The following is a 15,131-nucleotide window of genomic DNA, read 5'->3' on the forward strand; positions in this document are numbered from 1 at the left end:
TCCAGAGTCACTGGAAATACAGTTTCTTCCCAAGACTTACCTAGATGTTTGGGGCCAGAGCAGATCTATCAGGGATCACAGAGTCTACTGTGGTCCCAAGATTACCCCACATTCAACGATTCACTAGGAGAACTCTCCGGACTCAGAATGTAAGTCCAATTTATTACAGCAAAAGGATACAAAGCAAAATCAGCACAGAGGAATGGCACATAGGGTGAGGTCTGGAGGAAACCAGGCACAGCTTCCAAGAGTCCTTTCCCAGAAAAGTCACGCAGGATGTGAATTCCTCCAGCAACGAGTTGTGACAACACATGTGAAACGTCTACCAGGGAAGCTCATTAGAGACTCAGTGCCCAGGATGTTTACTGCAGGCCGGTCACATAGGCACCCTCTGCCTAGCAGGTACCAAAATTCCAGACTCCCAGAAGAAAGAGTTGTTCAGCATAAATCATGTTGCTTGTACAAAACAGTTTAGGCACAGCGAGCCACTCCATTCTGGGAATGGTGGGAATCTTTCCAAGATCCAAATCCCCAAACCCCAGCCATGGGCTAAGGCAGACTTTGTAAGGATAGCTGCCCCTGGTCTTTAATCTGCACATCCACCAGTGTGCCTACTAGTGTCCTTGAATGGTATCTGATCTAAATACACTGAGTACCAGAACAGGGTACCAAAAAACACTGAGTTCTTAAAATTAAGAACATCTGTGAGCAGCTCATATCTTTAGCTCATTTTTTTTTTTTTTTTTTTTTTGTGCGAGGGCTTTCTCCAGTTGTGGCAAGTGGGGACCACTCTTCATCACGGTGCGCGGGCCTCTCACTATCGCAGCCTCTCTTGTTGCGGAGCACAGGCTCCAGATGCGCAGGCTCAGTAGTTGTGGCTCACGGGCCTAGTTGCTCTGCGGCATGTGGGATCCTCCCAGACCAGGGCTCGAACACGTGTCCCCTGCACTGGCAGGCAGACTCTCAACCACTGCGCCACCAGGGAAGCCCTTTAACTCATATTTTTGACACTAACTTTCATTTTTAAGCAGTGACCAAATCAGGATCTAAGGTGTTTTTTTTTTTTTTTATTAATGTACTTTTTCATAAAACCAAATACCTCTTTGTTAATTTTGTTGGTTTCTGCCACTCGGTCGGCCAGTATGGGGTGCGGAACTGGAGGTGCTGGGATGGGCTGCATGGCGATCAGCTGAATCTTATTGGGGACCCGCCGACTGGCCTCCGAGGAGCGGGAGATCCTGTCCACGTGCTCGAAGATGGAGGCTGACGAATGCTGCTCATTCCCCGAGCTGGGTGCTGCCCCTGGAACAGAAGGAAAAGCAAAGTTAAGAAATAAAGTCATTGTAAAGAAAGAGCAAATCATCACAATTATGGATTTCTTAAAGAATCGTCAGATGGGCCCCTGATCAAAAACATATCCCCAACTCCATGGCAGAGTACCTGAAATGTCACTATTCGAGCTTAAATTGTCTGGGTTAAGTAGTGTCTCCTTCAGCCTCATTAAAAATTACAAATATCTGTAGGCAAGATATGAAAATCACTATGACATTTTGTGCCCCAAATGGCCCTGTTTTGCCTAAAGGTGTTTCAAAGTCTTCAGTAAGACTGGGTAAAGGACAGGAGAAGCCTGACGTGGGTAGGCCAGTAGCAATTTACAGAACTTGGAGGACAACACTTATGGCAGCTCTGAATGCCCATGCTAATTTGAAGTGATATAAATTTAGTTGCAAGGCAATTACACTGTTGAGATAACAAAAGACCAGGGGATTGTGGACCTGCTGGCAAGTACCGGCGAATGATTAAGGCTTCTGGCTTTTCAGTTCTGATGAAGAAAGAAAATGAAGAGTCAGGAGAAGAAAAAGCTGCTGCCTGCATGGAATTAGTTCCCACTTTAAAAACAGATGAAGAGAACACTGAAAAATGGTTAAAAAGGTAAATTGTATAGTATGTATATTTTACCACAATGAATTATTTTAAGTAACCAGAACTTCAAAGAAGAAAAATATTTAAATGTATAGAAAAAAAGATAGAAAAACACTTTAACAGAGACTGGATCTTGGTATAATGAGTAATGTTCTCCAATTTCTTGTATTTTCTGTAACGTGGATTTTCTCTAGTCAGTATTACTTTTATAATAGAAATAATCCTAATAAACTTTAATTTTAAAAAGGCAAAGAGGGTCTTCCCTGGTGGTGCAGTGATTGGGATTCCGCCTGCCAATGCAGGGGACACAGGTTCGAGCCCTAGTCGGGGAAGATCCCACATGCTGTGGAGCAACTAGGCCCATGTGCCACAACTACTGAGCCCGTGTGCCACAACTACTGAGCCCATGTGCCACAACTACTGAAGTCCACACGCCTAGAGCCCGTGCTCCACAACAAGAGAAGCCACTGCAATGAGAAGCCCACGAACTGCAATGAAGAGTAGCCCCCACTCACCGCAACTAAAGAAAGCCTGCATGCAGCAATGAAGACTTAATGCAGCCAAAAATAAATTTTTAAAAAAAACTTTTTTTTAAAGGCAAAGAAGGAGATGAAGAGGGGCTGAATGGATAGAAAGAACTCTCCAGTTAGACACACTAAGATCCCTGATGCCCTCCCTCTAAACCACAGGTCACCTCTGGACGCTCTGGACACTGCCTGAAAATAAATGGCCAACAGGCCAAGAGAAGGAGTGAAGGCACGCCAAAATTGTTTTTAAACAAAAGCTTAAGTTTCGAAACCTTGAGCATAAGTGAAAAATATACAGGTTTCCCCTCAGTGTAAAAAAAGTGTTGAGCAAGAGGGCAGACAGCAGAAGCAAGAAGAACTACAATCCTGCAGCCTGTGGAACAAAAACCACATTCACAGAAAGACAGACAAGATGAAAAGGCAGAGGGCCATGTACCAGATGAAGGAACAAGATAAAACCCCAGAAAAACAACTAAATGAAGTGGAGATAGGCAACCTTCCAGAAAAAGAATTCAGAATAATGATAGTGAGGATGATCCAGGACCTCGGAAAAAGAATGGAGGCAAAGATCGAGAAGATGCAAGAAATGTTTAACAAAGACCTAGAAGAATTAAAGAACAAACAGAGATGAACAATACAATAACTGAAATGAAAACTACACTAGAAGGAATCAATAGCAGAATAACTGAGGCAGAAGAACGGATAAGTGACCTGGAAGACAGAATGGTGGAATTCACGGCTACGGAACAGACTAAAGAAAAAAGAATGAAAAGAAATGAAGACAGCCTAAGAGACCTCTGGGACAACATTAAACGCAACAACATTCGCATTATAGGGGTCCCAGAAGGAGAAGAGAGAGAGAAAGGACCAGAGAAAATATGTGAAGAGATTATAGTCAAAAACTTCCCTAACATGGGAAAGGAAATAGCCACCCAAGTCCAGAAGTGCAGAGAGTCCCATACAGGATAAACCCAAGGAGAAACAGGCCGAGACACATAGTAATCAAAGTGGCAAAAATTAAAGACAAAGAAAAATTATTGAAAGCAGCAAGGGAAAAACGACAAATAACATACAAGGGAACTCCCATAAGGTTAACAACTGATTTCTCAGCAGAAACTCTACAAGCCAGAAGGGAGTGGCATGATATACTTAAAGTGATGAAAGGGAAGAACTTAACAACCAAGATTACTCTACCCGGCAAGGATCTCATTCAGATTTGATGGAGATATCAAAAACTTTACAGACAAGCAAAAGCTAAGAGAATTCAGCACCACCAAACCAGCTCTACAACAAATGCTAAAGGAACTTCTCTAAGTGGGAAACACAAGAGAAGGAAAGGACCTACAAAAACAAATCCAAAACAATTAAGAAAATGGTAATAGGAACATACATATCGATAATTACCTTAAACTTGAATGGATTAAATGCTCCAACCAAAAGACACAGGTTTGCTGAATGAATACAAAAACAAGACCCATATATATGCTGTCTACAAGAGACCCACTTCAGACCGAGGGACACATTCAGACTGAAAGTGAGGGGATGGAAAAAGATATTCTATGCAAATGGAAATCAAAAGAAAGCTGGAGTAGCTATACTCATATCAGATAAAATAGACTTTAAAATAAAGAATGTTACAAGAGACAAGGAAGGACACTACATAATGATCAAGGGATCAATCCAAGAAGAAGATATAACAATTATAAATATATATGCACCCAACATAGGAGCACCTCAATACATAAAGCAAATGCTAACAGCTATAAAAGAGGAAATCGACAGTAACAAAATAATAGTGGTGGACTTTAACACCTCCCTTACACCAATGGACAGATCATCCAAAATGAAAATAAATAAGCAAACAGAAGCTTTAAATGACACAATAGACCAGATAGATTTAATTGATATTTATAGGACATTCCATCCAAAAACAGCAGATTACACTTTCTTCTCAAGTGCACACAGAACATTCTCCAGGATAGATCACATCTTGGGTCACAAATCAAGCCTCAGTCAATTTAAGAAAACTGAAATCATATCAAGCATCTTTTCTGACCACAACACTATGAGATTAGAAATGAATTACAGGGGAAAAAACGTAAAAAACACAAACACATGGAGGCTAAACAATACGTTACTAAATAACCAAGAGATCACTGAAGAAATCAAAGAGGAAATCAAAAAATACCTAGAGACAAATGACAATGAAAACACGACGATCCAAAACCTATGGGATGCAGCAACAGCAGTTCTAAGAGGGAAGTTTGTAGCTATACAAGCCTACCTCAAGGAAAAAGAAAAATCTCAAATAAACAATCTAACCTTACACCTAAAGAAACTAGAGAAAGAAGAACACACAAAACTCAAAGTTAGCAGAAGGAAAGAAATCATAAAGATCAGAGCAGAAATAAATGAAATAGAAACAAAGAAAACAATAGCAAAGATCAATAAAACTAAAAGCTGGTTCTTTGAGAAGATAAACAAAATTGATAAACCATTAGCCAGACTCATCAAGAAAAAGAGGGAGAGGACTCAAATCAATAAAATTAGAAACGAAAAAGGAGAAGTTACAACAGACACCACAGAAATACAAAGCATCCTAAGAGACTACTACAAGCAACTCTATGCCAATAAAATGGACCACCTGGAAGAAATGGACAAATTCTTAGAAAGGTATAACCTTCCAAGACTGAACCAGGAAGAAATAAAAAATATGAACAGACCAATCACAAGTAATGAAATTGGAACTGTGATTGAAAATCTTCCAACAAACAAAAGTCCAGGACCAGATGGCTTCACAGGTGAATTCTATCAAACATTTAGAGAAGAGCTAACACCCATCCTTCTCAAACTCTTCCAAAAAACTGTGGAGGAAGGGACAATCCCAAACTCATTCTATGAGACCACCATCATCCTGATACCAAAACCAGACAAGGATACTACAAAAAAAGAAAATTACAGACCAATATCACTGATGAATATAGATGCAAAAATCCTCAACAAAATACTAGCAAACAGAATCCAACAGCACATTAAAAGGATCATACACCACGATCAAGTGGGATTTATCCCAGGAATGCAAGGATTCTTCAATATACGCAAATCAATCAATGTGATACACCATATTAACAAATTGAAGAATAAAAACCATATGATCATCTCAATAGATGCAGAAAAAGCTTTTGACAAAATTCAACACCCATTTATGATAATAACTCTACAGAAAGTGGGCCTAGAGGGAACCTACCTCAACATAATAAAGACCATATACAACAAACCCACAGCAAACATCATTCTCAATGGTGAAAAACTGACAGCATTTCCTCTAAGATCAGGAACAAAACAAGGATGTCCACTCTCACCACTGTTATTCAACATAGTTTTGGAAGTCCTAGCCATGGCAATCAGAGAAGAAAAAGAAATAAAAGGAATACAAGTTGGAAAAGAAGAAGTAAAACCATCACTGTTTGCAGATGACATGATACTATACATAGAGAATCCTAAAGATGCCATCAGAAAACTACTAGAGCAAATCAATGAATTTGGTAAAATTGCCAGGTACAAAATTAATGCACAGAAATCTCTTGCATCCCTATACACTAATGATGAAAAATATGAAAGAGAAATTAAGGAAACACTCCCATTTACCACTGCAACAACAACAAAAAAATACCTAGGAATAAAGCTACCTAGGGAGATAAAACACCTGTATGCAGAAAACTACAAGACACTGACGAAAGAAATTAAAGATGATACCAACAGATGGAGAGATATACCATGTTCTTGCATTGGAAGAATCAATATTGTGAAAATGACTATACTACCCAAAGCAATCTACAGATTCAATGCAATCCCTATCAAATTACCAACGGCATTTTTTATGGAACTAGAACAAAAAATCTTAAAATCTGTATGGAGACACAAAAGACCCCGAATAGCCAAAGCAGTCTTGAGGGAAAAAAATGGAGCTGGAGGAATCAGGCTCCCTGACTTCAGACTATACTATAAAGCTACAGTAATCAAGACAATATGGTACTGGCACAAAAAAAGGAAGCATAGATCAATGGAACAAGATAGAAAGCCCAGAGATTAACCCACGCACCTATGGTCAACTAATCTATGACAAAGGAGGCAAGGATATACAATGGAGAAAAGACAGTCTCTTCAATAAGTGGTGCTGGGAAAACTGGACAGCTACATGTAAAAGAATGAAATTAGAACACTCCCTAACACCATACACAAAAATAAACTCAAAATGGATTAGAGACCTAAATGTAAGACCGGACACTATAAAACTCTTAGAGGAAAACATAGGAAGAACACTCTTTGACATAAATCACAGCAAGATCTTTTTTGATCCACCTCCTAGAGTAATGGAAATAAAACAAAAATAAACAAATGGGACCTAATGAAACTTCAAAGCTTTTGCACAGCAAAGGAAACCATAAACAAGATGAAAAGACAACCCTCAGATTGGGAGAAAATATCTGCAAACGAATCAACGGACAAAGGATTAATCTCCAAAATATATAAACAGATCATGCAGCTCAATATTAAAAAAACAAACAACCCAATCCAAAAATCGGCAGAAGACCTAAATAGACATTTCTCCAAAGAAGACATACAGATGGCCAAGAAGCACATGAAAAGCTGCTCAACATCACTAATTATTAGGGAAATGCAAATCAAAACTACAATGAGGTATCACCTCACACCAGTTAGAATGGGCATCATCAGGAAATCTACAAACAACAAATGCTGGAGAGGGTGTGGAGAAAAGGGAACCCTCTTGCACTGTTGGTGGGAATGTAAATTGATACAGCTACTATGGAGAACAGTATGGAGGTTCCTTAAAATACTAAAAATAGAATTACCATATGATCCAGCAATCCCACTACTGGCCATATACCCTGAGAAAGCCATAATTCAAAAAGACACATGCACCCCAATGTTCATTGCAGCACTATTTACAATAGCCAGGTCATGGAAGCAACCTAAATGCCCATCAACAGACGAATGGATAAAGAAGATGTGGTACATATATACAATGGAGTATTACTCAGCCATAAAAAGGAACGAAATTGGGTCATTTGTTGAGACGTGGATGGATCTAGAGACTGTCATACAGAGTGAAATAAGTCAGAAAGAGAAAAACAAATATCGTATATTAACTCATGTATGTGGAACCTAGAAAAATGGTACAGATGAACCGGTTTGCAGGGCAGAAATTGAGACACAGATGTAGAGAACAAACGTATGGACACCAGCGGGGGAAAGCGGCGGGGGGGGGGGGGGGGGGGTTGGTGGTGGGATGAATTGGGAGATTGGGATTGACATGTATACACTGATGTGTATAAAACTGATGACTAATAAGAACCTGCTGTATAAAAAAATTTAAAAAATCTAAAAATTAAAAAGAAAAAAGTGTTGAGCAAAGCAGTAACGAGTAGTAGTTGATATTGCATAGAAGGAATGCACATCAGTGGTACATAAATCTTTGTACTTCCTCTCAATTTGGATTATATGCATTTGCTATCCCAAGTGATTAGAAATTATGTGCATAGCTCTGTGAATGAAGACATCTCTTGTCGAGGAGGCCTACTTGTCTGGATTCCGGCTATTCTCCAGCTTTCTCTCCCTGCCTGGAGGGAGCCTGACCATTTGCACAATACAAGCACAGCCAGACACCGCCATTCATCCCTTGCATTTACTCAGATTACAGGCAAGAAGCCTAGAAGGAGATAATTAGCTTCACCAGATAAGGCTAGCCTTGCTAACCCAAACTTTTAAAGTGACAGCAAATGTCACAAAGGGTGCCCCATTAAGCTACTGATAACCTAAGGCTGAGACTGCTTTTCTCCAGGATGGTAACAAGATCAGAGTGCGAAGGTGACCAGGAAGAAAGGCCCCTCCCCCGTGCTGTCTGCCTGCCTGGGTCCAGGGAGCTGCCGGCCTGTGAGTGACCCCTGTCCATGCCCCATCCCACGCCCCACCTGGATCCTCGCTCTATAATTCACCAACTGCAATAGGAGAAGCAGGGGACATGCAGAAAACCCTCAACTTCTATACTGCCTGGAACCCAGCCCTTCCAAAAGGCTGAAAAGAGCAGTTTTTTATTTGTCATATTCATATATTATATACACACACATACATATATCTCCATACATATATATAAATAAACTGGGTTATCATACATAGAAATATATATATAATACATATTATAAACACAGTTATTTTTATTGTTTGCTATGCATTGCACAATTTTTTTAAAAAAAATCTACCTGGATAATAACGACCAATGGAAAGTACAAGGGCTACGTAGAGATCAATACTGTGTGAATCCTGCCTTAAGGCAAGTAGGGACTTTGGATTAAAGTCCTTTCTCTTCAAATATTATAAAACAAACAAAAATATATATATATATAAAATGATAGAAATTACAGTATAGGATAATGCCCACAAAGCAGAATGACACAGGAAAAGGCAATCTGAATTACTGAAATACCGAAGCAACAGAACATTTTTAAAGAAATATTAACTTCATTATCTATAGGTAAATACATCACACTGCATTAATACTAAGGCCTGTGACCCACATTAATATCCTGTGAGGCAGGGATCACATCTGTCTCTTCGTCTTCATCCTATCCCAGCACCTAACCCATCACAGGCCCTTAGTAAACATTTGCTAACTGGATGAGTAAATGACTAGCCATCTCAACTAAGTTTATAAAATTCTACCTCAAAGAGGCCTCTGGGAATTCACTATAATGAAAAGAGGAGAGTTATAATTTATGGTCTCAATCATTTTATAAATGTGTCCTCCACAATTACTTGAAAAACTCTGATGTTATATGTAGTCAAAATAGTCACCCTACAATGTTGTTAAAAATTTAATTTGCTTTGCAAACTCTTTAGCGTGTGCAAAAGTAAATGTCAGCTTCGTTCCTATGTGAGATTCCAGAAGCTGGATTTGCTGAATTCAAATTAATGAAGTTCTAACTACTTAAAAATCACAGCCTTGCATACATGCAACCTACGGAGAGCATAAAGAAAATACTCAGCATTTAGCCATCCTTACCTACGTGGTTTATTCCTGATGATAAAGAGGAGACAGAGAAAACTAGAATTATGCCTGGACACAGCACTGGTAGCCTGAACGTAGCTGCCTTCACTTAAGGAACGTGTGTTACTCCAAACCTCAGCCGTCTTCACAACTTTGCTAAGGGGAAGCAGTGGTAATGATGTGACTTATTCTAAAACTGCAATAACTGTGAACACAGGGACACTGAACACAGAGTGAATAATCTCATAAGGGTCTCGAAGGTTGTCAAGGTATGCATCATGGTCTAGCCACCTTCCAAAACTGGTTAGCTGGGAAGGAATAAAGTACAACCCTGAATTGACCCAAAACCAAAACAATGGTCTTTTCTCAGCTTCCATTGCAAGGTGGGCCCTGAAAATGCTGGATGACTCGTGACAGCCATCGAAAGCCTTGCCAAGGAGTCTAAAGAGACCCAGCAGCCACGCCACCCACTGTCGTGAGTGGCAACAGTGGTCCCAGGGCAGCATGGAGGAGGGACCCAGAATGGTTCTCAAGCAATCTTCCGCCTCCATTAATTTGTATTTCATTAGGATTTGCAACACAAGATGGATTTTTATGTGAATTACAAAGTAATTTAAAAGCTATGAATAAAAATTCAGAATATTTTTTATAGGGTATTTAATTAACTAAGTTCTAGGCAAGCAATAGAACACCTTTATGGCAGCATTAAAATTTTAAAGAAGTAAATAAAGTTTTACAGGTGAATTGATATTTGTAGTGAGAAAACCATCTTTCTAAAGCATGAAAATAATGTACAAATTCTGGTGCCTTTTCAAATCAAAATAGCGGCATCTGAGCTTCTAGGACCCACGAGAACATCTAGCCCTCTTGTCTCCTTCCATGGTCAACTGTGAGTCGAGTCCCAACACTGACATGCTTACTACTTGGATTTTAAATATATGTTGAGAGTGATATTTGATTTTTGTTAGCCATGTAGAATATACTGGTTCTAATACTATCAGTAAGGACTTAAAAACAGGAACTAAAAGCAAGATTTTCTCAGATACGCAATTAACAGAAATTAAGAAACTCCAGAGCTGATTTTTTTTCCCCAAATATTTCTTTCCCAGAATGAAAATTAGATTTTAATCCTGTCTATCTGAAACAGTACACCTGTTACCATAGTGCTAAATAATTTTTAAGATTCTATGAAATTAGAGCTAAAGAAAAAATTCTTTATTCTTCCCTTATTCTAAGGGGTATTTTTTTAACATTATAAAAGAAACAACTGGAAGAAACTGGAAGGAATCTCAAAAACCAGCTAGTTTAGTCCCACAGGAGCCCCAAAGACTAAGGGATATACAAAGTCACAAACATGACAGCGACAGAAGAGGCCCTCCAGCTTCCAACCAGAATCTATTCATTTACAGAATATGGTTCACTCTGTACTGCATCTTTATACAAAGAAATTTGTGATGAAAATGTAAGTATAAAAATTACTATTAAAAATGATATCCTGGGAACTCCCTGGCGGTCCAGTGGTTAGGACTCCACGCTTTCACTGCCAAGGGCCTGGGTTCAATCCCTGGTAGGGGAGCTAAGATCCCACAAGTGGCACAGCCAAATAAATAAATAAATAAAAATAAAAATGATATCCTGAGGCACCCCAATTTTCTTTGCATTACTAAAGCACAACCCGGAAGCATAAATAAACCTCCAGCAAGTATAAGAGCTGTACCAGCACATTTAACAGAATCTATTCAACTAAAACCAAGCTACCTTGTCATCAGGCCAAAAAATACTCCAAGTCTACTAAGACCTATGGGCTTAGTTCTACCGCAGGGCATAAGTTTTATGACAATACTCTTTAGAAGGGAAGTGAAGTACATTTCATACGTGGCCTAAGGAGTTACAGCATCTGACAACACATGTAAATATATGCTAAACCATCTAATCACACTCAACTATTCCCGGAAGACAGATCTAGGACCAGGGCCAAATATAATGCATTTGGACCTATGATAAATAATCAACTTTCTAACAGTGACAACTGTGAAATACTTGAACAGGCTCCCAAAAAGGTCACTGAATCCTGGATGCAGTTTTTGAGACTCTGGTTTTAATTTGGTTCCTCCTTGTCCTTCGGAGAGGAAGATCGTTAGGAGCTGCCACTAGAGTAGAAGGTGACTGTTAACCTCAAAACATATCGGTGAATCTCTAACTTCTAGCACAGCCCCATCCCAATGCAGATACAAAAACAGTGTTAGATGGTGACAGTCAATCTGAGAAATTCACTAAACGAACGATGAATATTCTACTGCACAGGTTTTGTTTTGTTTTTTAATGTTCTGCATTTGAAGTAGTATAAAACCCTAGTCTATTGGAACCTCATAATTACATTTTTTTTTTTTTTTTTTTTTTTTTGGCCACACCGCATGGCTTGTGGGATCTTAGGTCCCTGACCAGGGGTCAAACCTGCAGCCCTCAGCAGTGAAAGCACAGAGTCCTAACCACTCGACCACCAGGGAATTCCCTCATAATTACTACTTTTAAAGTGGAGAACAAGAAGGGTCACAGACCACTCTGTAGGGCTCTGTGGGACTTGCCATCGGTCACCGCTCCTGGAGTCTTGTCCCCTGCTTCCCTCTCACTGGACTCTTCACTTACTGTAGAGTCAGCATCTGAGGGAGAAACTCTGCAGACACAAAACAAATACAAACATTAGGAAAAAGAAAGAAAGGGGGGGAAAGGTCACATTCATTTAGATGTGGAAGTCAGGCTTCCAGGCAAAACTGGGAGAAATCAAACAGTCCAAAACATTGTTTCGTGGCATGGCATCTTCAAGGACCACATTAATAGCACACAGTCACCTTGTGAAGACAGCTTGACACAGCTGACTAAATGACTCAGTGGGCTCGTTTCAACAAATGGTAGGAAACCAGGTACCCAGTGGAGGATGGTCCCCCAGCCCCCTGGGCTTGGACTTGCAGTCTGGGGCTGGCGTGGGTTGGATTAGAGGATCTGGAGTTCAAGCTCGGTTAGGCGTTAGCTGGGTCTGCAGAATTCCTAGGAAGCCAGGGTAGTTCTGCAGTCACCCCATATAACTCCAGATCTTTGGAAGAAGCCTGCACTTACAACACAAAGGCAATGATTATCGCTGAGATTTGATTCTATATATAAAAAGCAAGGGTGTCACAGAACCCAGGTTGCACCAGGCTAGTGAAAATCCTTAATCAGTTAACACCCCTTCTCTTTGGGCTTCCTGAAATGCCGAGACATTCTGGTGCCCCTGAGACGTGCTAAAATATGATATTAACCATGCAGAACATTAAGATGTTGTGACTAAATGCTTAGGATGAGGCTACCAGAGGAGAAAAAAAGACCTTGCTACATTGTACTAGCATATTCAATAATCTTTAATGATTTGATTTACTCTCACTCTGCAAAGTAATTAAGCAAATGGTATCTCTCTACATTATTCATCTTCTTTCGTAAAGAGTGTCTTCTAACATTCATTAAATTCTTAAAACTAGGCCAGAAACCCTGGAGTAGGTTTTTTGTTAAGTCAGAAATTATAAGATCATTTTGAATGTTGGTATGATCACACACTTTCTCCTTCTCAGCAGAAAATCAGGATTTGGAGTTTCAAAGCTCAAAGGAAAGCTGATAATCTGAGGCTTCCACACCAAAGCCTGAACATGCTTTGATCTAAAGTCAAGTTAATAAAACCTGATTCTGAACCGTGTCTTCACACAGCTGTAGCCCGTCTCACAGGGTCACAGGGTCACGGTAGGTAGTCTGTTAGCAAGCAGTTTTCTGTGCGCTTAATTTTGATAAGTGGAATGGGAATTAACTGGGAATGGGGAGCTGGGCAGGGGGAGGCGATGAAGAATCCATGCACACATGCTAACAAGGGTGACAAGAGGAGCACATGGAGAAAAGCCAAGCAAGGAAAGGATATGATGAAGGTCACCTGCAGACAGAGCAAGGAAGCCACAGCTCCAGTGGCTGGCATAACGGGCAAGGGCAAAGCTGATACTGGCTGAGTGTGTATCATATGCCATGCATTTTTTTATACATTATTCCTAATATCACCTCCAGAGGGCCTGGCATGGTCACCCCACAGTATGTACCCTAGAGCTGGTCAATCCCTAATGAAGTTCCAGGCGGACCACCAAACCATGACGGACAGTGATTTATAATCTTGAACACTTTGGGGAAGGAAAGCACACAGGCCTCCTCTGAGAGTCCATTAGAGTGGATCAAGAGCCATCAGGTTCGCTGACTTCGGGCAAAGGTTGTCAGTCTTCCAGGCTGCAGACCCGGACAACACTCACCATCAGCCTTTCTGCTACTGGAAACTGACAAATGGAAAACAGAAACGCGTGCCACGATAGAGAACAATACAGAAAGCCCAGTAAGAACCTTCCTCTGTGACGGACGTTCTTGGAAGGGATCTTTGCCTTGGGGCTCGGCACATCTCCATTCTCAGAGGGCGTGGTGTGGTCCTTCACAGGTCCTGGCAGCGGTGCTGGCTCATGAATGATCAGTATATCATCTTTATTGTGCTGACCCAGATGCTGCTTAGCAAAGTCGAAGCCCTTCACACTAGGGATCTGCAACTGAAACAGACATACACAAACACACACACACACACACGGGAAATCAGTCTGAATCTGAGGACTAAGATGAGATTGTGAGGGCTGGCAAGATTGTGAGTGCCAGCTTCTGACCCAAGAGTGTGCTTGCAATTCTACCCATCCAGCTCAACATGCATCTCTAAAGCACTGACCTGTGCAAAGTTTATACCTAGAGTTTGCAAAAAAGACAGATACTTGCTACCGATTCAAGTACAAGGATTAAATATTTAGACCATAATACAAAAGACATCACAAGACAATCCCTGACCGCTGTCACAGCAGCTACACAATTCCAGAGGGTGACGTGGGGTGAGATATTCTTCCTAGAGACTGGGGACTTGTGCCAGGCCTCAGAGGACAGGCCGAACTTGGAAATAAAAAGAGGTGGCTACACAGAGATTGTTCTAAGTTGTGTCAAGGACCAGAGGAGACTTGAGGTTTGGGAAAAGATTACATTAGCTGCACTCGAACGGTCAGGATGTAGGGGAATGAGAGAAGGCCAGCCTGTATGTAGATGACTCCACATGCCAGCTGCTAGAGCAGAAAACCACTAAATGTTTCTAAAGAGGCAGATTTCTAAAATGCAAGCATTTAGGACAAAAGGAGACCAGTCAGAGGGCCCAACAGTACTACGTGCACGAAATGACGAAAGCCTGGGCCCAAACCTCAGCAATGAAAATGGGAAGAAATGAAAAGCTCTGGAAAATGGGAAGGAATGAACAGCTCTAGAGACCAGGCAGAAGGACACGGAAGCTGAACACAGACTCGAGAGGCAAAGGGGAGAAAGACTCCAGTGCTGACATGAAGCTACATTCAGGGTATCCCGAACAGTAGACGTGACATTAAGAGAAAAAGGTGAGTTGCGAAGGAATGACGACAAAGAGGTAAAAAAGACAGGTTTCGCTCCACACATGCTTAGTTTAAGATGGCAGGAAAAGCTCCAAAGAAAAGTAGCTCAGCGTAGCTGGAAACAGAGGACAAGCTTGGGGGAACTCT

General features: G+C 40.7%; 1 protein-coding gene across 2 annotated transcripts in view; it reads right to left on the minus strand.

The window, feature by feature from the left end:
* Nucleotides 1-15,131, minus strand: part of KIAA1549 (KIAA1549 ortholog) — a 161,021-nt gene that overhangs the window by 39,177 nt on the left and 106,713 nt on the right. Inside the window, exons 11-13 of one of the 2 annotated variants that reach the window (XM_061198794.1) lie at nt 13,921-14,117; nt 12,102-12,190; nt 1,100-1,302 (exon numbers count right to left, since the gene is read on the minus strand). In XM_061198794.1, the coding sequence (XP_061054777.1) occupies nt 1,100-1,302; nt 12,102-12,190; nt 13,921-14,117 (489 nt within the window). Of the gene's footprint in view, nt 1-1,099; nt 1,303-12,074; nt 12,191-13,920; nt 14,118-15,131 lie in introns of both variants that reach the window. The other variant, XM_061198793.1, reaches the window with a different exon arrangement.

This window comes from Eubalaena glacialis, chromosome 8 (assembly GCF_028564815.1).
Source record: "Eubalaena glacialis isolate mEubGla1 chromosome 8, mEubGla1.1.hap2.+ XY, whole genome shotgun sequence".
Taxonomy (NCBI): Eukaryota; Metazoa; Chordata; class Mammalia; order Artiodactyla; family Balaenidae; genus Eubalaena; species Eubalaena glacialis.